The sequence below is a fragment of the Hipposideros armiger genome, unplaced genomic scaffold, assembly GCF_001890085.2.
Source record: "Hipposideros armiger isolate ML-2016 unplaced genomic scaffold, ASM189008v1 scaffold_264, whole genome shotgun sequence".
NCBI classification, from domain to species: Eukaryota; Metazoa; Chordata; class Mammalia; order Chiroptera; family Hipposideridae; genus Hipposideros; species Hipposideros armiger.
The window spans coordinates 2,179,455-2,202,223 of NW_017731614.1; the positions used below are offsets into that span (position 1 = coordinate 2,179,455).

At 54.1% G+C, this 22,769-nt stretch overlaps 2 protein-coding genes across 5 annotated transcripts in view; one reads left to right on the forward strand and one right to left on the reverse strand.

The window, feature by feature from the left end:
- SLC5A10 (solute carrier family 5 member 10) overlaps nucleotides 1-1,428 on the forward strand; it is a 56,793-nt gene extending 55,365 nt beyond the window's left edge. For all 3 annotated transcript variants that reach the window (XM_019656710.1, XM_019656713.1, XM_019656712.1), the window contains 4 exons: nucleotides 147-315; nucleotides 483-698; nucleotides 935-992; nucleotides 1,112-1,428. In XM_019656710.1, the coding sequence (XP_019512255.1) occupies nucleotides 147-315; nucleotides 483-698; nucleotides 935-992; nucleotides 1,112-1,218 (550 nt within the window). In that variant the 3' untranslated portion in view covers nucleotides 1,219-1,428. The remainder of the gene's footprint in view (nucleotides 1-146; nucleotides 316-482; nucleotides 699-934; nucleotides 993-1,111) is intronic.
- The window catches only part of GRAP (GRB2 related adaptor protein), a 26,250-nt gene continuing 3,731 nt past the window's right edge, over nucleotides 251-22,769 (reverse strand). The window contains exons 2-6 of one of the 2 annotated variants that reach the window (XR_002125556.1): nucleotides 20,042-20,139; nucleotides 15,140-15,262; nucleotides 4,952-5,120; nucleotides 2,486-2,904; nucleotides 251-332 (exon numbers count right to left, since the gene is read on the reverse strand). Coding sequence is in view for 1 of the 2 variants with exons in the window: in XM_019656714.1 (XP_019512259.1) it covers nucleotides 2,719-2,904; nucleotides 4,952-5,120; nucleotides 15,140-15,262; nucleotides 20,042-20,139 (576 nt within the window). In the remaining variant the exon portion in view is untranslated. Of the gene's footprint in view, nucleotides 333-1,425; nucleotides 2,905-4,951; nucleotides 5,121-15,139; nucleotides 15,263-20,041; nucleotides 20,140-22,769 lie in introns of those variants that run through there. The other variant, XM_019656714.1, reaches the window with a different exon arrangement.

The following is a 22,769-nucleotide window of genomic DNA, read 5'->3' on the forward strand; positions in this document are numbered from 1 at the left end:
CTGGAAGAGTGGACCTTGGGCTAAGGAGGAGGCTGGGGCTGGGGCAGCAAGGGACAGATGGAGAGCAAGACTTAGTGAGCAGGGGAACGTGGGGAAGGGTAGGAGAAGGGTGTCGAGGGATGAACACGCCCGCTGCCGGCCCACAGGCTGGTCATCGTGGTGCTCATTGGCGTGAGTGTGGCCTGGATCCCCGTCCTGCAGGGCTCCAACAGCGGGCAGCTCTTCATCTACATGCAGTCGGTGACCAGCTCCCTGGCACCCCCAGTGACTGCTGTCTTCGTCCTGGGCATCTTCTGGCAGCGTGCCAATGAGCAGGTGGGTGGGGAGGAGGCCTGGGTGGGGACAGGGTGTGTGGGCCGGTCTCAGTCCCCTCCCAGGGTGGGCTGCAGCTTGTTTGAATGTTCCCCTGCCACCCGTGTGTGTCTGGGGGAACCTTGACCTTCCTCCAGCGGCCTCCCACTGCCCTGCCTCCTCCTCCCCAGGGAGCCTTCTGGGGCCTGATGGCAGGGCTGGCGGTGGGGGCCATGAGGCTGGTCCTGGAATTCTTGAACCCAGTCCTGCCTTGCGGCCACGCAGACACGCGGCCTGCCATCCTGAGCAACTTTCACTACCTGCACTTTGCTGTTGCCCTCTTCACACTCAGTGGTGCTGTGGTGGTGGCTGGGAGCCTGCTGACACCACCGCCCCAGAGTGCTCAGGTGAGCCTGCCCTGACCCCTGACGCCGGACCCTTAACAATTTCTGACTCAGGTCCCATTTTGACCCCTTACCATCTCTGACTCAAGAATTTTCTAGTTCTTGACCCCTAACCCTGCCTGCCCCAGCCCCTGGCCCTTTTTGAACTCAACTGCCCTCTTTCATCACTGACCCCTGATCCTGTGTGGGTCCACCCCCCCCCACCTGGCAACACCCCTATTCCTACCCATTCCCTGCAGACCCAGAATCTTACCTGGTGGACTCTGGCTCAGGACCTGACCCCGGGAGCCAAAACAGGTACACATGTGACACTAGGCACTCCCTCCTATTCACATCTTCAAGGGCAAGGGCTTGGGGGGTTGGGAGCTAGCTATAGCCATATGACCATCATCTGTCTCCTTCTCCCACCCCTCCAGGCGACATCCAAGCAGCACAGAAACATGCTTTCTGGGCCCGTGTCTGTGGCTTTAATGCCATTCTCCTCATGTGCTTCAATATCTTCTTCTATGCCTACTTCGCCTGATGCTGCCCCCGTGCAGGAAGGCAGGAGCCCTCAGAGCCCTCAGGTCCAACCCCTTTCCCTAACGAGGACACCGAGGTCCACAGAAGGGTGACACCCCTCCCGGCTACTAGGCGGGTCAGTGCCCTGAAAAATTAGGGAGGAAAGAATGTGATACTTCAAAAATGGTAGTCATCATTGGAAAGAAAATTAGATTTCTGATGGACATCCTTACATTTGATTACTGTTTTTATTTTGAGTATGTGGGTCTAGGTACGGAGCAATACAACCTGCCAGAGCTTGAGGCTGAATGGTCTCAGGTCTGCCCTGGGTAGAGGGAGAGCCCTCCCCATATTGAGCCTGCAACCCCCTCCCTGGGCTCCTCCCCCCATCCTACCTGCTCCCAGTGTCACAGGTGCCTCCTCACCCTCCATCCCTGCTCACTAACCGCTCCCCCCACACACACACACACAGCCTCCCGCCTGGCATTCAAAGCCCTTTCTGAGTTCCCCTCATTCTTCCTGCTCCCAAAGGTGCCCAGCCTCTGTGTAGGTGTTGCTTAGAACCCCCGTGCCAGGTGTACACCCTGTCTTCTCTCAACCTGGGTCCCTACCCAGACTGCCCGCCCCATTCTGAATGCTGCTGGGCCTCAGATTCCAGCTGTGGCCCCAATGTACCACTTGGCCTGTAGCTCCCACAAGTTCCCCAGGGTCTGGGCAGAACCCAGGCCTGAACAAACAAGAGCCAGGCAGCCGATCTTCCCAGGGCTGCATCCAGGGCCTGTCCCTCAAGCTTATCTATTGCAAGAGGAGCAGCTGCCTCCATCCATTTCATTCAACACTGCAGCCCCTTCCTCACAGTCTCAGGGCCACCAGTCCCTCCCCAAAGTGTCTGTAGTTGGGTAGGGATGTGTTGGATGCCCAAGCGGAGCCTGAAGTCATTGTGGGGTTGCCAAGAAGTCAGTCTCCACCTGGAGTCTGTCTAATGAGTCCAGGTCAATAGGTGTGCAGTGTTCTTGCTGGTCCCTTACACCTAAATCACTTCCCCAATATCCAGATCACCTGGAGAGTCCATTTGAGGGAGGGGCAGGCAGGCCCAGGGGGTGGTCAACTCAAGGTAAACCCACCCACGAAGCTCATGATTCCCTGGGCTGAGCCTCCAATGGGTAGAACCTTGATGAGGATGGGGTCACTGCTGGTTGGAGTGGGCAGGGCCTCTGCCAGCCCACCTTATGACATAACAAATCTGGTGACCAATAGAAAGAGGCTGGTGTGACACCCCAGGAGTTTACCTTGCCTGGTAGGCACTGAACATCATGGTGGTTGTGGGCAGGTGGGGTCGTCCCAGTTCATGTGGAGCAGTGGGCAGGGCCTGGGCCCGGCATTAGGAGGCTCACGGTCCCGTCCAAGGCCCCAGCTGAGCCCGGTGGAAGCCAGGGAAGGGGGATGTCAGTGACTTCTCTCTGGACCTCAGTATCCAGTGGACAGATGGTCTGCTGACTCTGCCCCCTAGGCCCCACTCTGGTCAGAGCTGCACCGGCTGGACGTAGCTCCGCGGGAAGAAGCCAGTACGCCCACAGAGGCGGCCTCGCCACCAGTGGGGGTCCAGGCACTCCAGTACCTCGACGATGTCACCACGGCGTAAGCTGAGCTGTGAGGGATCCTGGGCCAAGAAGTCAAACTGGGCCTGGGCGAAGCAGGCCCGGGGTGGCTGCGAGGAAAGGAAGTGGTTAGTGGGGTCCCTTCAGGAGGCCCCAACAACAGAAGTGATTTTCTGCAGGTTGGGGAAGGCAGGATGTTCGAGGCAGAGTTGAGGTTGAACTTGCTTCTGCCTCCAAGGCCAGATGGATGAGCACCATCCCATGGCCTCCTGCTGCCCACCCCACTGCATGTCTACCGCACTGATATCGTGTCTACATAGAACACCATGACTGTCCTGGTAGCCTGGGTCTGGGTCCTCAGTGAGAGACTTTGGTTAGGTCCCTGTCCCTTTTGGGGTCTCATTTCCCTGGTTCTGCAGCAGCCATGATAACTTTTGACTCAAGGACCTGGAACCACAGGAATCACAGGGCCTTATAAACTGTGAAGTGCTGTGTGACTAAGAGCACAGTTTACTCTGTTGCCTTTCGCCAGGCTTTGAGAGAGAGGATGTCACTTTGAGCTGCTCCCAGCTCTTAGGTCTGGGTTTCAGTCTTATCTGTGCCCCAAAGTGACCATGGGTAAGTAAGTTCCTGCCCTTTGTGGGACTCAGTTTCCCCAACTGAGAATGGCAGCTGGATGAGAGCTCTCTGTAGGCATGTCAGCCTGGCGCCATGACAATTACGCTCAGCACCCTGGCTCTGCCTGCCCCACCAGGATCTCTGCTCTGAGCCTTCAGAATCTTATCCAGGGTGGGTGATAGGATCAGTGGACAGGCTGTAATTAGTGGTTCTTTGCCCGTGAAGGAGGAGGCAGCATGGGTCCCAGGAGACTAAGCCAGCTCTGGAGTCACCCCACAGGGTGTGTGACCCCAGGGCTGGGCCAAAGTGAGAGGCAGTGAGTGTGAGGGAGCCCTCAGGCAGCTCCCCTACCCTCCCTCAGCTCCATCCTGGCTCCCTCACACTCTTCAACGTCAGCACTGGCCTGGGCAGCAAGGGTAAGAGATGGAGGCCTGGGAGACAGAGCCCTACAGGAGAGCTCCCAGCTGACCTGGCCCCCAGGGTCAGGCTGAGGAGGCGAATTGTCCTGGTGGGATAAAGGGTGCACTACGGGGGTCTACTGAGGCACTGCTCAACTCTCCTGGCATATCAGATCCCATAGCTCATCCTATTGGACAGAGAGGAAACTGAGGCCCAGTGAGGGATGAACTGGCCCTAAGGTCACACATGGTGAGGCAGTGGGAGTCTAGGAACAGGGCAGGACTGGAGTTTCTCTGCACCAGTCCATCAGTCCTTCCCCAGGCCCTGGCCATGGCCCTGCTCCCTATACCCTCTGCAAAGCCCAAATTCAACTGGGCTGACCTCCAGCCCCAGACCTTGCCAACACCCACCTTCCAAGGAAAATAGCATGTTGGGGCTAATAACCCCATTGGCTGGTGTCGTCATCCTCCTAATGAGAATGAGAGCTGGTCCTCCGGGCCCCTTGATGAAAGGGCTGGCTGGCAAATTGCTGTTATTGTGAAGACGAGGGGTGGCAAGACCTCCCCCTTTCCCTAACACACACCGTGTCCAGCCAGAACCTCACCCACAAATGCTCACACTGCCCCACACCCCACACAAGCCAGCTCCCCAGGAGCAGAAACCAGGACTGAGCCTCCCTGGTAGGTGGCCTTGGATGAGTCACATCACTCTCTGAGCCTCAGTTTCCTCACCTATACAATGGGGACGATGAAGCTCCCAGTGCAGAGCCCTATTCAGTGCATGGCACACAACAGGCTCAGTAGGTGTCAGTACCTTCATTCACTAATTTATTGAGCACCTACTGTATGCCACGCACTGCTGAGGACAAGTCAGACACGGTTTGCCCCATTGAATTTTCATTCTATTCCTTTTCTTTCCCTCTTCGCCTTTCCCACCCTTGCTTATCTCACTGCAGTGCCACCAGAATAGAACTTTACAACCTGAGCTGGAGCCCTCCTCCTCCGACATGGGGCTGCTGGGGAAGGAAAGGAGACCAGGCCCCTGCCTGGCCCTGCCAGGTGCCATCGCCCCTGCAGGTGGCAGGAGGCACAGAGAGGCTCACACTGGGCTGGGCTGGCATCCTGGCCTCTGCTCACCTACCTTGAGCAGGGGCTCCTCATCCCTCAGGAAGACCTGCCGCTTCTTGGCGATTGTGGTGGTGCGATAGAAGTCGACCAGCTCATTGATAGAGTTGAACTTCTCCTCCCACAGGAAGTACTTCCCCGAGGCCTCACGCAGCACCTTGAAGTGCTGCACCTGGTCCCCGTAGCTATGGGAGAGGGCCCATGGTCACCTCAGACAGGCCCACAGTGGCCAGGAACCGCTCCCAGCCCAGCACAGCCCTGGGTCCTCCCTTCTCACCACCACTGGGAACCAGGCCTTTCCCTTTCCTGGTGACACCTGCAGTCAGGAGAAGGTGCAAGTGGGGGAGGGGAGTCCCAGGCCTCACTGACCTGGCTTTGTGTAAGACCTAGTTAGTAGCCCCTGGCAGAGGAGTATGGGATTTAAGGGTGTGGGCCCTGGACCAGGCAAATCACTTAACATCTCCAGACCTCAGTTTCCTGATAATAACACCCCCCTCCCCGGCCCCAGGTAAGTGCTCAGAAAATGCTGACTATGGTTTACTGGCAACATTAAATCAGATAGCATCTCCTCTCTCCAACATCCCCTCAACCTGGACATTCTTCTCTCTCTCCTGGCCCCTCCCAGCCCTTGCAGTACTTTGAGGAGTGAGTCCTAACAGCATCCTGACTCAGACAAAAGCCTGCCAGTGTGAAAGGAGCTTAGGCGTGTTGGATGCTTCATGTCCTTCCCACTTATGTCCACACCCACCTCAAGAACCTTCTATGGCTCCCCATTGCCTTCAGGAGCATTCCTTCAAGATCTGACTCTGATTACATGCCTGGCCTCATTTCCTTCATATACTCTCTGATGCAATCAGTGAGCCCCTTTCTCATCTCCCAGCCTTTGCCTAGCTTTCCAGCCCATAGCCGCCAAATCCTCTCACATGCCTTCCAGCCCAGCTGAGGAGACAGCCTGCCTCTCCCAAACTGGCCAGCAGGGTGGAGCCTACTCTGGCTGGGACTGAGCAGAGAGACCTGCCTGGTGCCTTCCCACATGTGGCGTATCCCATGCCAGGACAGGCCATGCAGGATTGAGGCCAGAGGTGGTGCTGGTGTGGGATAGGACAATGGGCAGCACAAACCATCGTGATTCTCCTCCCTGTTGCAGGGGTGGCCGGGCCCACCATGCAGGCCAGGAGGAGCACACTGGGCCCTTCGTACAGGGGGAAACTGAGGTCCTGAGTGCAGCCATGAGCTGCCGAGAGTCACACAGAAACAAAGGCCAGAACTGGGGTCATACCTGAGCTCCTGCATGCCAAATGCTCTGTGATTGGTTATCATCGTATAACAATAATGCTGATTCCAATTGTATGTAATATTGATAATACCCCAGATTTGTAATTCCAAGTCCAGTCCTACTCTGCCGTGTTGTTACCTAGGCTGTGATCCCCAGGAGGCCCTCCCTCTCTTGTTCTCTCTGCCTGGCCAAATCATAACTACCCTTTCCAGTTCTGCAGTCAGCCTACCTGACACCCCAGCTCACCATTCTGAGCCTCCATGTCCTCACCTGCCCAATGGGGGGCACTGATGCACTCCCCACAAGTGAGGAAGGCCTGGAACTCCAGCTGTTCAGGTGCCACCAATAGGGCCGCAAAAGCAGCACCCACCTGGACAGGCTGGCATCCTCAGGAGAACCCAGAACAGCACTAATTCTCCACCGGCAAGAATCCAGTTTAGGAACCTGTCCATGGGAGGGCGTCCTGAACAGGTGGCTGGTGGGGCTGACAGCAGGGAAAGCCTGGGGACCTGTGGGCATGCCAGGTGCGTATGTGGGGGGCAGAGGATAGCCACTGGGAGAGAGATCACCCCTTGGCCTCCTGAGCCACAGGCTGTGTTCTCATTTTGTTTGGGACTAAATGAAAACCAAACACTGGTCTGGAAACTTGATAGTAAAAAGAAAAAACATCTGGGTTCTAAATTTAAATGTTGTTGAACAATTTTGGACACGGTGTGTTTATAAGCCAGGGTTTGCCCATAGCCTGAGTTCCTGCAGGCCCACAGTCCAAGTTCTCCTAGGACCTGAACAGGAGTGCGGTGTCTGTGCCCCCAGCTGTCCAGGCTGCTGCTCTCTCTGTCCCATCCCTGCCTGCTGCTCACTTCCTCTACCTGTCAGCCCTGGGGCTCCTGTGCTGCTTTGTTAAAAGTTTAAGATTAAAGATAAAGAGTTGTTTAAGGTAAACTCCTACTCATACTTCAAGGCCCAGGTAAAATGGCCCAACCTCTGAGAGCTGCTTCCAGCACCTTGTCAGAGTCAGGGCTCTGTGGGTTTCTTAGCCCTTATACCACTTCTTATAACCCACTGCTCATAACAGTGCACACTAGACACCAAGAAAGCAGGGAGGCAGGACTAAGCCCTGAAGATCTAGCCCAGCTGGGAGAGGCTGTACTGAGGAAATGGAGTGTCACAGCCCAAGGCTGAAGTGCTCATGGGGGTGCTTTGTTCTTAAAACCCTCTTCTGTCAACTCTGAGCTGTGATTCCAGCCCTCCAGCTGTCCAGACCCTGAAACAGGCCCTATGTTCTCTCCAGATGTGTCTAGCTCTCAGTTCCCTCTATAAGAACTGAGGCCAGAAAATGCCTGAGGCTCTGTGACCGGGTGGAGCAATGATCCTTGTACCCTCATGTGCCATCAGCAAGCACTGTTCCCAGGTCACTAAGCCATTGATGTTGTCGGCTGTGGGACACGTGTCCATGTTACTGGGATGGGAAAGAGGGTGGGCAAGCAGATAGTGCCTCCTACTGTCTGGCCTGCAGCTCCCAGGGGCCTTCATTTGAGGCAGCCTCTGAGCTCAGTGACTTCCTAGTGCCCTGGACCTGGGAGCACAGAGTTCCCTGGCCCCTGGATTTGGCTGTGGTGCATGGGTGGAGTGTCACACCAAGCAGCAGAGTGAGGAGACCAATGGCCAGGCAGGTGAGAAGCCAGGAAATAGGGACCCCAGTGACTCCATATCTGGGCCATCTGGTGCAGAAGCTGAAGGCCCGGACTTGGTGCTGGTCCCAAGGAGGAGCCTGGGGTATGGGTGGCGCCTTTCCTCTTGGTAAGGGGGAAGATAGGGTGTGGTAGGTTTGAAAAAGATCTCAACCCCAAATGGCTACAACTTTGAACTTTTGGCGTTTGAAGGTTATCCTCGGTTACCTAGAAAGTTATCCAGAACAAAGCATTCCCTGATCTTATAGGAGGGTCAGGGAGTAGAGAACAGGAGATGAGATGTGGGAAAGAGTCAAGAGACCAGGAATTTAGAATCTTCCAACCTGAGAATTCCAGAATTTTCAAACCTGGGAGCTTGCATGTTCTAGCCCTGCGCCTATGCGTGTACACTTCTTGTCCCTTCTCCCACCTGGTCCAAGCTTCCTGTTCAATAGTGAAAAGAACAAGGCTGGGAGAGTAGAGAGGCCTGCTCATAGCCAGGGGCAGCCATGCTGGTAATGCTGCTGCTTGCTGTGTGTGTCCTGGGTGTGGCCCCTGCTGCTGGGACAGCCCCTGGCCTAATCCGTAACCACACCTGTCTGAGGCCAGGCAGGGCCATGTCCAGTTGAGGACCCCGAGGACTCAGTAATTGGGCCAGCCTCTCTCTCCCAGCCAGCCTGTCTCCCAGACTCCCCAGACCCTCACCTGATACTCTTTCATCAGGAACACTTTTTCCCTTTTTTCTGCCTGTTCTTGGCCTTAGCCATCCTTCAAGTCCTGGGTAAAGCTTTGAGGTGTCTGAGAACCACTTAGTCCAAGGGTTGTCCTCTGGGGACTCTCCAGATCTTGACCCCCACCTCCAGACCCAGGGGAGCTACAGGGCACATAGGGGCTGCAGGGTACGTAGGGAGAACTGAGTCTGAGTCTAGATGACCCCTGAACTGGGAGGGATGGCTTGAGTGCAGACAGCCCTGCTGGGTGAGCCCTCCTGAGCTGGGGGAGGAAGGGTGTCTGAGCCCGGGCATGGCCAGAAGAGGGAGTACATGAAGATGGTCCATGACAGCGGGCAGTGCCTGAGGTGTATGTCCTGGCCTGCATGTGCCAGCTGCCTGTCTTCATTGTGCCTGGGCATAGGAGTGTCTCTCACCCTGCTTTGTGTGAGTGACTATGTGTGCGTCCCTCTCTGAGCAGCCATGGCTGCATTTGTCTCTGTGTGTGACCCCCACACCCACCTATGGGGTGGGGGGTGGGGTGGAGATGAGGGACTGGGCTCATCCCCTGGGCTGTTGGGAAAGTCCCAAGGATCAGGTCAGGCCCGATGCTAGCAGCAGTCAGTCCTGCCCGGCAGGTTTTTCTGGCCTGGTGGCTGTGGCAGCAAAGGTGACAGTGGCAGCCCAGAGAGGATAAACAAAGCTGGGGTAAGGTAAAGAGCCCCATGACAACCCCAGCCAGGGTCTGTGGGCAGCCCTGGGCAGAGGCCTGAGTGCTAACTTCCCACTGGGTGGTCTTCATTAGGCATGGCCCTTCTCTCTAGCCTCAGTTTTCCCTTCTACGATAAAGGGACAGGGTGGTACTCCTATTGTAGCAGACATGAAAGAGAATCAAACTGACCTTGGGAGGGGGCCAGTAGAGACAGACTCCTGCTGGGTCTTTGGGTTCAGGGAAGGTGGATGGAAGAGTAGACCAGGTCTGTCAGGGCACAGGGGCTCAGTGGACACCAGTTCTATTCCTTGCTGTGTGACCTTGGGCAAGTTACTGCACCTCTCTGAGTTTCAGTTTTCTTACCTGAAAACTGGGTTTGTTGGGATAACTTCTTCCTGCATAAAATTGTGCCCTCCCCCACTTCTTTCCTGCTTTATTTTCCCAAGAGCCTTTATCATCTTCCAATGTTTTATATAATTTGCTAACCATGTAATTGTCTGTCACCCAGTAGAACCTGAAAGCCTAAAGGACAGGAAGCTTTGTCCTATTTTGTTCATGGCTGTATCCCAAGCACCTGGGACAGAGCCTGGCACATAGTAGGTGCTCAGTGACCAAAGAAGCAGAGCAAACACATGTGCATTGATTCCAGGGCACCTCTAGCCGGAAAGAATGCAGACTGCCTCACTTGGGAACAAACTGTCCTTTACAACAGAGGAGCCCACAGCAGCTTGGATTGAAGTGTGGGGCAAAAGCTACACAGTCCAAGCATTGCACCTCAGCCTTGGCCCCTAGCCTGCTGGCCACCAGCTCAGATGTGCTCCTAGAGACAGAGAAAGGACTCCCTTTGTAAACTCATAAAAGGCAGCTAGCCATAGCAACCACTGTTGCTCCATGACGTCCATAAACCCCACTTCTGACAGCTTTATGGGGCTTGGTATGAGCACGCAGGAGATGCCACGCGTAGTAGGGTGAGTCCCCAAGACCAAGCCAGTGAGGGTGGAAATGCTCTCACTCATGAGTCTGCACAGCCATCACTTTTCTGGATGGCCACAGGTCACTGTCTCCATGTTATAGATGAGGACATTACAGTTGAGAGAGAGCGGGACCTGCCAGAGCAGGTCCAGAGCAAAGCCAGGGGGAGAACTCGTCCCCATCTCCCCATGCCATTGCTCCTTCTTTAATAGCCTTGGATTCATGAGGCAGGGTTAGGAAGCACTGCGGCTCTTGGAGGGTTAACATAATGACAATTGTTATAACTGGCATTTCTTAAGTACTTACTATGTGCTAGGCCTCCTACTAAGCACTTTACATGGATGTTCATTTTACAGATGAGAAAACTGCAGTTCAGAAGGTAACTTGCCCAGGATTATATAACTAATAGGTATCAGAGTTGAGATTCTTGCTCAATAGCCCATACTCCTAGCCACATACTTCCTCCGAGTCTCAGTTTCCTACTTTGATCCCTGCCTGGTGGTTCTCCAAAGGCCATCGAAAGGCCCCTATGAGTGGCAATGGACCAGGAGTGAGGGCAGGAGCCAGGAGCCCTGACCCAGCTGGAAAGAAACCAAGGGTAGAGGACACCACCTGTTGGTGCTGTGCACAGACCACAGCCAGCGGGGCCCAGGAAGCTCCTGCTGGTTTTGACCTTGGGGGTCTTGGCCAGGATTTCTCTGAGGGACGCTCCCACACCCCTTCCTAGGACAATATTGGTACTGCTCAAAACTGCTCCCTAAGGGCCGGCCGAGTAGCTCAGTTGGTTAAGAGTTCGCTCGAGTGCGAACTCTGAGCAACAGAGTCGCTGGTTTGATTCCCAGCCCAAGCTGAGCTGCCGCTGAACTGCCAACAGGTGGCAGAATGGCTCAGCTAAAAAAAAAAAAAAAAGAACTGCACCTTAGTACTGTCCATCTGCCCTCCCAGTAAAATTTGTTGCTATTCAAACCCACCCCTCACTGGCCTACATCTGGGTATTTGCACATGCAATTCCGTGTGCCTGGCATACCCTCTGCCTTCTTGGTGCATCAAACTCCTATTCATGCTTCAGGGCCCAGCTCAGATGTAACCTCCTTCACTGTGTGGAATATGTCTGTTGTCATTGACTTTCCCTTATTCATTCATTTTTCATGGACATCCCACCACACTCCTTGGGTTTGACTCCTGTCCCTGTGCTGCCTTTGGTTCACACACACAAAGTAGATTGAGATGTTGGGGTCTGAACCTGTACACATGCACAGACTGGGCTGCATTTACTGAGAGATGCCAGAAGAGGGCAGTGCAGGAGGCACTAATGGCAGAACTTCAGGCACTGTAATTTGTTAGCAGAGGAGGGTAGGTCAGGTGGGGGGTTGGGAGGGCCACCACCTCCCCTCAGCTCAGGCTCCAGAAGCCATCCCAGTGATTCCCCTGTGTCCCTGCTTTGCTAGGTGACCTTGGGCTTTGGAGTTTATTCCAGGAGTCATTCAAAGCCAGACCAGCCCGCCTGGCGGGCGCCATTCCCAGGAGATGACGGGGTCCCTGGATAGCCAGTGCATGGAAAAACTTCCATTTCCTGCTTTTACAGGGAACCGGGTAGGAAGTGGGGGCTGGGCTGTGGAGGTGGGGAGGTGAGCCAGAGGCACTCCAGATACCAAACCATCCTAGGAGGGAGTCAGGGCTAAGAATGCACAGTACCCTCACATCCTCCCACACATTGACAGAGCTCCCATTTTTAAGATGGGGAAATAGAGGCTCAAAGAGGGTACGAGCCGTTCCTGTCCCTCAGGATAACCAGGCTTTTCCCAGGGGAACAGAGAAGTGAAGAAAGCTGGTTACATAGCTTGGAGGGGACCAAGGCGAGCAGACTTCCTGACCATTAGTGATCCCCTCACATGGGTGCCTCCAGGCCCTAATGGGGAGAGCTCCACCTTGCAGGGTTCCAGTGTGTGGATCACACACCACCGTGGGCTCTGTATGGAAATGGACAGCAGCAGAAGTCACAGAGCTCACCGCAGGGCCCCTAGGGATCCTGGAAGACATCACTCTGAGTGGCACTGCTGCAAACAGGAGCCCACGCATGGGTCATTATGGGCTATCCCAGGGGTCGGCAAACTGCGGCTCACGAGCCACATGCAGTTGTTTGGGTACGTACATGTGGCTCTGAAGTAAAATTAAAAATGAAAATAAAACTATCATAGTTTCATTTATAAATTTTTAAAGTATATTATTCACATAATGGTGACTTCATTTGTTTTATGGCTCTCGAATAATTCTTAAATGGTTGTGAGAAACTGGATTGGCTCTTCTGTCTCACAAGTTTGCCGATCCCTGGTCTAGCCTGTTTGGAACTGCCAAGGACGCAATGAACCCTCCCTGTCTGAGTCTGTCTTTCTCTGCTTCACTAGAATTCTTGTGACCCCAGTGCCCCTCACACCCAGCCCCTGCATTGACCATCAAAGTAGTCCCATGTTCACTCATCCTTCAGAAAATCATCGAGTCATTGGCATGAGCCAACCCAGTGCTAGGCAAATGGACATCCAGGTTGGAGCCACAAAACATGGTGAGCAGCCACTGCCTTTCAGAGGCCATGCTGCTAAGCTCCAGGGCCCTCCACTCATCCCTTCCTCCCAGCAGGCAGCTTTGCCACCCCAATACTGCTCCTCAGGACAGTAAAAGCTGGCACAGTGAGCACCTCATCCATGTAGACTCTGTGCCCGGTGCCCTTAGCACCCCTAACAGTTGGTATTGCTGGTGGTTTCCACTTCACAAATCTGTGCCACTTCCCTGACCCAGCCACTTTTCATCCCCTCAGCCCCCACCATAGTCCCAGATGCCATCACCTCCTACCTGGCTCCTCACTGGCCTCCCAGTGCTCCTGCTTACTCCCAACTGTCCTTCTTCCTCACAGCAGCCAGAAGGATTGGCTGGAAAATGGAAGCTAATTACATCTCTTCCTGCCCAAGACCCTCCATGGCTCCCTATTGTGCTGAGATAAACCCGACCTCCTTTTCAAGATCTGTCAGGCCCATCTCTTTGACTGTACCCCCCAACCCGTTTCCCTTGCTTCCTCTGTTCCAGGGCACCCCAAGCACATTCCCACGTCAGGGCTTTTGCATTGGCTGGCCCCTCTGCCTGGAAGTCTCTCTTCCCAGGTCCTCCTTCCTGGGGACCTGTGCAGTTCCCACCTCCAGGTTCAGGTCTTTGCCCCAATGCTACCTTCTCAGAGAGGCAATCCCTGAGCGCCTTGGCTCCTGCTGTGTTCATTCTTTTCCTGTCCACTAGGTCTCTCCCCTACTAAGACATAAACCCGTGAGAGCAGCAGCTTTGGCTTTCTCATTGTCATCTCCCCAGTCTCTAGAATAGCCGTGCACATGGCATGTAGCTCAGTGAATAATCCTTGAATTTATGCATCTAGATCCTACTGGTCCAGGTGAATGGGAACAAAGATTGCCACTCTAAAAGTTGCCTCTTTGGGATATTGATTATTTTAAGCTGGTTATGTTTAAGAAATAAAAGACTCAGGGAGAACATTTGATATCCGCCCGCCTCCCCCAGCTCCCCCCCAAAAAAACCCTGCCTAAAATAGAATTAAGATAGAGAATCTGCTCCAGGAAGAGAGCTATCATCATAAATACTTATATACGAACTTACATACTTTAATATGAACTGGGTGTGGTAGGGGGGAACCCAGCAGGGCCCTTTGACCAAAGCCCTCTCTGTGTCCCCTTGTTAAAGATGGCCCAGCAAACATTTATGCACCAAACATTTATGCTTCCTTCTCCATGCGAATGACCTTCCTCCCCTTTGAAGTCCCAAATCACAACCTTCCTTTCCCTTTAGCTCAAGATGGCATATGAGCCTTAACTGCGCAACCTCTCCTTGGGTCTCATGTTCTTATGGAACCCCTGTATGTACATATGTCATTAAATTTGATTATTTTCTCCTGTTAATCTGTCTCATGTCATTTTAATTATTTGCCCAGCCAGAAGAACTAGGAGGGGAAAGGGGGATTTTCCCCCCTCCCCACACAGGCACTGGGAGTAGGAAGGACACAGACCTGTCAGGGGCCTGACCCCCTTGCCCCCACTTCTGTTCCTACCTCTACTTTTCAGCCTGGATTCCTTCACTGCCCCTGCGTGGCCTTTGAGACTAGGTTCTGCACTGCCCAGAGGCTGCCACACCATGCCTGAGGAGCTGTTTTGTCACAAAGCTAGACGCTCACATCACAGTCATGCTGCCTCAATGCCAGGCACTATTCTAATTGTTCTAAATATGTTGATTCATTTATTCCTTGCAATAACCCATTTTACATGTAAGGAAACAGGCATAGAGAGGTTAAGTGACTTGCCCAGGGTCACACAGCCGTGAAGTGGCAGAGCCAGAATCTGAACCTAAGCAGCCTAGTCCCAGGGTCCATCCTCTCAACTATGTCACCATATAGTGGGACCCTGCCCAGAGTACATCATAGACACCTGCCCTAGAGCCTCGGTGCTCTCCCTGTCCCAGTTGCTCCCATCGCATCAGCTGCCAATATCCTTCTTCCTCCCCTGATGATGAATCTTTGATGGCCGGTCACAGGACAATGTCCAGACCCTCCCAGCGTGGCACTTGAGGTCTTACAGTCAGCCCGAGCTTGATTTCCAAGCACATCCTCCCTGATCTGGGCCACACCCTGGGGTGCATGTCCTTCCCCAACCCCCATACTGTCCATCACCTGTTTCCAGGCATTTGCTTGGGCTGCTCCTCTCCAGGAATGCTATTCCTGCCACCTCAATCTGTGAGTCTGTCCCATGCTTAGAGTCTCAGCTCAGATGCCACCTCCCTGTCCACCCGCCCCTACACCCTCCCATGGATCAAAACTCACTTCACAGAGATGGAGAACTCCCCTGGGGAGCTCTCACTCTCCCGGATGAGGAAGGCTCCCAGGTGGTTCCGCTTCATCAGGATCTCTTCAGCCAGCTGCCGGGAAATCCTGCCCGAGTACCACCTGCAGAGAGAGGGGGCAGGTGAAGGCAGCAGGGAGGCCAGACTACCCCCTTCCCATGCCCAGGCGCTCAACATCGCTGATCCTCACAGCAGTCCCAACGCTCAAAAGATATGGTTGCACCCATTTTACAGATGAGGAACCGGAGGCACAGAGAAGAGAAGCAATGAGCCCAAAGCCACATGCTGTGGCCGGCAATCCCAGCATTTTTTCTCCTGAAACCAATCCTTTCCCACTATGCCAGGCAAACACATACCATTAGGAAAACAGCAATATCAAACCTCAGTGAACCTTCACCCAGCCAAACTCAGCTGAGCTTTTTCATTCTTAAAAGTGAAAAAATATGAATATGGATGACAAAAACAACAGCAGCTTTGACCTAGTGAGGAAAGATCTCTTCTGGTACCCATTTCACAGGTGCACAGACTGAGACCACCTAGACTTTTTCTCACAGGTACAAGTCCCTTTTCCTGCTGACCAAACAGAACCAGGTATACAGAAGGTGCTTGGTAATGGTAAATGCTTAGAAACTTGCAAGGTCCCCACCACCCCCAGGGCCTGGGAGTGAAAGGCTGGGATCCAGCTTATCTTCCAGCCCTGCCCATCTTGCTGTGTGGCTCCAGGCAGCCCTCCCACTCCACATATGTAGGCCTTGACCACACTCAGAGGGCCTGGGTGGTCTCTGGCTGGCTTTGCAGCTATCTAAAACACTGGGCTGTTGTTCAAATGGAGAAACTAGGCCCAGAGCAGCCAATGCCTCATGATGGGACCATGGCTGACCAAAGGCAGGGTCTGGGGCCTCCATTCCCTGTAACGTTGTTCCCTCTTTCGGTGAATGCTTCCTGAGTCTGAGTTTGGCTGAGGGGGAAGATGTGAGGTGGGACTTTTCCTGTTCACTCAGGATGTTGACGAGCCCTCAGGCTGAGAGCAGAGGGCATCAGTTGCAGCAGCAGACGCTGGTGGTATCTCATCTCCCCACTTCCCACTCATGCCCCACACGACCCCCTGTGAATGCAAACACTGGGGATTCTGCCCAAGGGCTTTTTCTGGTGACTAACACATTTGGCCTGTGTGCTGAGCCCCTGGATAAGGGAGCAGGTGGGTACACAGTCAGCTCCTTGCCCCCCGATGGAACACTGTGGAGTGCCCATGCTGTCTCTCTTGCTTTACTAAGCTGTGTCACCAACATCTCCTATTGGCTCCTTTCCTGCCTGCTTCCCACTCTGAAGTAAAGTCATTGTCCTCACATCGTGTCTCAGGCACTGCTTCTGGAGAGCCCACACCCCTAGAAGTGAGGTCCCAGCCAACTGCTGTCCCCAAACTGGTGAGGACCCTGGACCCATGTCATGGTGGGTGTCCCTGGGAAGGGAGGTGGTCCCTGTTGAATGTGGGGGATCGAGGAGGCCATCTGGAGAGCTTGGCCTGGGTCTCTGGAGTTTGGAAATCCTGGACGGAGGCCTCCAGGCCAGAAGCTGAGCTGGGATGTGGAGGCCCGGGGCTCAGGGGAGCCCTTCTGCCGGGAATCCCCAGCAGGACACAGGTGCAAGGCTGTGCTACAGGAGCAGGGGCCCAGTGAGGCCCCAAGTGGGCGTTTCCTGAGGGCCTGGCTGTCTCTGAAGAACCCACAAAACCCCACAGGAGGCGGCAATGTGTGGGTGGCTGTCATCCTCAAAGGGTGTCGCAACCGCACCCTCCAAGAAAGCCAGCCCTGCCCCCACCAGGGGGAGGCAGGGCCAGTCTTCCAGTGGCTTCAAGGCCAGGATTCCTGAGAAGCAAATGCTTCCTGCTGTCCCAGAAGCCAGCTCTCTCCACTACCAGAGTCATTCCACTGGAGGCCTCCTTGCTTAGTCCCCCATTTTACCGATGTGGAAACTGAGGCACAGAAAAGGTCAAAGATCCCCTAAAACAGAGATCGGCAAACTTTTGAGATGGAAGAGCCAATCCTGTCCCTCACAACAATTTAAAAATTATTCAAGAGCCATAAAACAAATGAAATCACCATTATGTGAATAATATCCTTTAAAAATCTTATAAATGCAACTATGATAGTTTTATTTACATTTTCAATTTTACTTCAGAGCCACATGTATGTACCCAAAGAGCCGCACGTGGCTCACAAGCCACAGTTTGCAGACCCCTGCCCTAAAAGGTTGCACGGCAAGCCCATGGCCTCAGACTCTCCCCCAAGCCTACCTGCTCTTACAGGCTCCCCTACTGCCCCTCCTGGTAGGCACAGCTCGGGGCCCACAGCATCCAGCTACAAATCCCACTCTGCCTCTTGCCAGACATGTGAGCCCAGACAAGCCACTGGACCTCTCTGTGCCTCTGTCTCCTTGTCTGTGAGATGGCGATGACAGTACCCAGCTCGCAGGGCCCTCAGGACAATGAGAGCACCGTTGTGTGCAGTGTTTCCTGCTACTGCTGCAATGAGAGGTACACAGCCCTCCCACACATCTTTCCACTAGGGCTGCCTGCTGCCCTCCCTGACAAACTCCTACTCTAACTTCCAGGCCCAGTGGACCGTGCCCTTCCTCTGGACAGTCCTCCTTGATCCCTACTGGACATGTAGCTGGGTCAGGTGCTTCCATGGACCCTGCTTGGAGAGTACCTGGTCTGCCTCATGCCTCCCCCAGGGTCTCCCTGGGCAGGTGGGGGTGAAAGTGGGTGCTCAGGGAGAGAGTGTGTCTGGTGTAGTAGGCACAAGGCTTTCTGGGACCCCAGCCCTACTCCTACTCCATTCCCTGTTGCCTGATGGGCTGAGTCAGACACTGAGCTGGAGTTTCCCCACTGCTTTTTGGGGGCCAGGACAAGTGTTGAGGTTAGAAAAGGACGCACCTGGACATGGCCCTGGGCAGGTTGGTGGGGGGCCTGACCTCCATTCCTGCTCTGTCCCAGACATAAGCATCCAGAGCTGATCCCAGGAACCCCAGGGTCATGGGAGACTGGAACCTTCCATAGTCCTCAATGGCCCTGATGGAGTCTTGCCTCAACCAATGGCATTGCCCCAACAGGCCTGGTCCAGCACCACAAAACTTTTGTCTGCTTTTCTCCCCCTCTGCTCAGGGTTTCTCAGCATCTATGGGCTTTCCAGGCTTCTAGCCTTGGCCAGGCCATTGCATCCACCTGGAAGCCTCTCACTGACCGGCCAGCCCACAGTGATGACTTCTGCCTCTCCTCTGTTGGCCTATAGATGCCTGCGGCACCTGGCCCTGGCTTGTGGCCCTGGGCTGGGTTCTTACCATCTCTGTCTCCCCTCATTCTCTCCCTTTACTAACAGAAAGACGTAAGGCCGGAGGGGCGGATACCTGCTCAAGGGACACTTTGGGGCCTGCAGCCTAAGATGTCAGCTAGAGGCTGCAACCTCTGTGGGGGAGGCTGGGGTTACCTGGAGCCCAGACAAAATGGCTGGGGACCTGGGTGGGGTGAAACTTTGCTCAGCACAAGAAGCTGGAGGTGGTGGCAGCTTTGGAAATAACTCAAAGACAGATAAAGAGAAAATACCCTCAGACCTCACCTTGGCTCTGTACCTCCCTGCCTTTCAACCCCATAGCCACACATACATCATGGCTCCCAGTCTGCCCCCTCCAGCCTGCCTGGCCTTGTCACCTGCCTCCACATCTGAGTCCTTCCCCTGCTCAAACGCCACCATGGCTCCCCACCACGTTGGGCTTGGCATTTGAGGCCCTCCTGCCATGGTGTCTCTCTCATTACTTCCCCTGTCCCTTCTCCCAGGAATGTTTTTCTTTTTTTCCACTCACCTAACTCCTACACGTCCTTCAAAGCCTCACTAATTGCCACCTCTTCTGAGAAGCCTTCCTTGGTTAATTACCTCAATGTTGACTACCTTCCCATGTTGCACTTTCTTTGTGTCCTGTGTCTCCCATAGGGCAGGACAGGGCTGCTCTGACACCAGCATCTCATCATGTGTCTCCAGCACCACCCAGGCCAGGCCCCTGGGGCTGTGACTAGTGTTTGGTCAATGACCAAGTTAGCAGTTATATCTTGAAGTTACCTCTGCCATCATTTCAAGCATATCCAGTTGACTTTCCATAGATTCTTGGCCACTTAGGCCTGTTCTGGGGCTGGGCCATTCTCGGTCTCAGCATTGGATGCCACCTTCTCAGAGCCTGACTGGTGACTTCCCTGGGCCAGCAGATCCCAGGCCCCAGGACACCTGGGTCCCACACATAACTCCCACCCTACTCTGATCCCAGATTCTGCTTGGCCCATGTCTAGCTCCTCCTCCTACCCCAAAGGCAGGCCTCACAGAGCCTGCTTCCTGTCCACCTTTCCACCCCTCTGTTTGGCCCCGTCACTCCTCACCCTCATACAGGGCTGAGTGGGCCTCTGAAAGCTCCAGAACTCGCCACAGATTAGAGCCTCAGCCTCCTTTTGCTACAGATAAGGAACCTGAGAAAGAGAGAGCAGGGACCTGCCCGAGGCCACAAACCAGCCAGTGGCCAAGCCAGCTCAGAGCCGGGGGCCCTCTTCTCCAGGGCTCTCCTGGACATTCTCTGGTGCTCCAGTCCTCAGTATCATGGGCTGGGCTAGCCCTGACTCTGCTACCACTTAGGGCAAGTCCTCATATCTCTGTCCCCTGGTAAAGACCAGGGGCCTCAGACAGATGGACGGAGGCTGGGAGTGAGGAGACCCCATGTCTAAGAGATATACCAGGCAGCACAGCTCAGCCTGGTGAGGCCGGGTGGGGACATTCGGCTGCAGGGGCAGGAGGATGAGGGCGTGTTGCCTTGAGGTCACAGGGCTGGGGTGATGGCCACTCACGGATGAGGCTTGACACGGATATAATTCTTGGGAATAAATCCCTCGGCGCCCCGGAGCTCAGCCTTGTACCAGTTCTGGTCATCTTCCATGTTCAGGATCTGTGGGCAGGAAAGACATGGCCACTTGGTCACCGAAGACAGTCAGCTATCACCTGCTAAGGGCCTGCTGCTCAAGTGACCTGCAGGCTTCACCCAATTTCACAGAGGAGGTGGTGGGTACCTGCCAAAAGTCATATCTGATTCCACAGCCCTGCCCGTTCCCTGGCCCCAAGCAGCCTGTCCCCAGAAGGGTCACTGCTTCCCCGGGAGGGATAGTTGGGGACCCAGAGGTGGTTTAGGTCCATGGTTTGAGCTTTGGTCGGGCTGGAGCTGGACTCTCAGGCTCTGCCACCCAGACCCCCAGCAGACCATGGGTTCTTGGGCTGAAGATCTGGGGTGCCGCATTTCCTGAGCTGTGCCCCCGAGCATGGGGGTCCCACAGCATTTGCACACCAGGTACTGAACCATGGGGTACAGGTCAGAAGTCCCCAGGGATGTCAAAGAACCTCAGCCTGAGTTAAGCACCTAGTGGTGGTCACCTTGGGTCACTTGCATTTAAACAGCCCATACAGACTGAGTTCAGGGGTGATGATTCAATGTGTGTAGGGGATGATGTTCAGGCACCGGGGAGCAGACAAGGGAGGCCTTTGGGCTGGGCCGAGGTTGAGGCCTGGCCTGTTCATGCCATAGGAGTCTTCGTCCATGGCATGAAGCTCTTGTAGTCCCACAGATGGGCCGAGAGGAACTGAAACAGCCCAGTGGGATGGGAGCTGCTACAGGTGAGCAACCAAGCGACCATAGGAGGAGTAGGTCAGGCCTGCAGAGTGAACAGCAGAAAGCTTGAGGCTCCTTCCTCCCCCGATTCTCACGCAGCCCTCTGAGCAACATCACCAAAGGCTACTTCACAGATGAGGAAACTGAGGCTCAGAGAGGGAGTAAGCCAGGCCAACAGCAGAGGAAGGCCAGAGCCTATACAGCAAGCCAGGACGCTGGGGCTTGGGGCCTTTGGCTCAGCTGGTCTAAGGGGGGCCCTGACCCACCAGTCTTCACCTCCACTCCACTTCCCACTTTGTCTCTGGACCCAAGCCCGGGGGAGTATCGCTCTTGTCAGTCTTGCAGCAGGTCCCAATATTGGCTCTGTCCCAGTGGGGATATTTGTTGAGAGAAATTGTTGGATATAGAACAGCATCCCAAGTCAGGGGGAGGGCCAACACAAAGGCATCAGCTCAGACAGTTCTATGTTCCCAAGAGTATTGACGCCATAGGGTCCAAGCTTGATCCCCTTCCCGTACAGGCATGCACTCCCTTGTCTGTCTACCAGGCCCAGTTGAGTCCCTTCCTTCCTGACCGTGTAGCCTGGGCAAGGTCAGCAGCCCCAGGGACAGACGGAAGCAGGTGGCTGACTTAGGAAAACTTTTGCTGAAAACAAAACAAAACAAAATTCTCCCAACGTAATGAACAAATGAAAGCCTGTGGGTTGCTTTGCGTGGCCACAGATTCAAGGAAGATGACCTGGACCTGGGGCCTTAGATGACTCTGCCCCTAACTCTCTCCACAGCCTTGACTTCAGTTCCCTCGTCTATCGGATGGGCATGTGTATGGCCTACCCTGAATGTGGCAGTGCCTTGCTTGTGAACTACGAAGTCCTGTGCGGATATGTGAATACAATGTATCTACTCTAATCCCTGTTTTGTTTTCCTATCGTCTGTGCTCCAAGGACCCAGAAATGTTCTCATTGTTTATAGTAGCCAAATTCTTACTGTTAATATCGTTCAAAAGCCCCAGTCCCTCTGAGACCTGAGAATTCCCAGTCAAAAAAGACAGAGCTGCCCCTCCCTGATGAAACTCATACTTTGGCTGCCCCCAAGCCTCTGCCCCCCGCAGTGCTGCCCTGCTCCTCTGAGCCTTGGTCAATGCACTCACTCATCAACTATTTGCTGAGCACCTACTATGTGCCAGGCACTATGCTAAGCCCTACCAATACAGCAGGGAACAAGTAGCTTACATTCTAGGTAAAGGCAACAATAAACAAAGGTAACAATAAACAAGGAAGGAAACAAGTAAACAAGGTAACTTAATGTAGTGGTAAATGGTCTGAAAAATACTACGTATGCATTCTGGTTTTTGCCACTTAACATTGCAGCATTTTTATGTCACAAAACACTCTCTCCTAATAGCATTTTTAGGGCTGCATAATATTCTGTATGATACTGAACTAGGTTGATTCTACTTTGCAAACTCTCACCAATATCCCCCATCCCCCACCTGCTTTATTTTTCTCCACTGTCTCCACCCAACAAACTCTGCATTTTCCTTACTTATCTGGAGTGCCCCCTTTTTAAGCCACCAGAATATCAGGTGCATGAGCAACGACTGTGTCTGTTTTCTCCCTGCGGATTCTCCAAGGCCAGGACCAGGACCCACTGCAAGCTCCCAGGGTCCTTCATGAATGAACGCACAGACATCCCTTGATTGTCTCAGTTACCCAGCAGCAGAATTTCTGGGTCAGAGGGCATGGAGATTTTTAAGGCTTTTTATGTTTTCCAAGTGCTCTTCAAAATGACTGTGTCTCGGGCCGGCCAAGTGGCGCGATGCTTAAGAACTGGCTTGGGATGCTAGAGGGCCCCGGTTCGGATCCCACATATGAGGGCCAGTGACACTGCCCTCCACAGCTAAGATGCTGAACAACA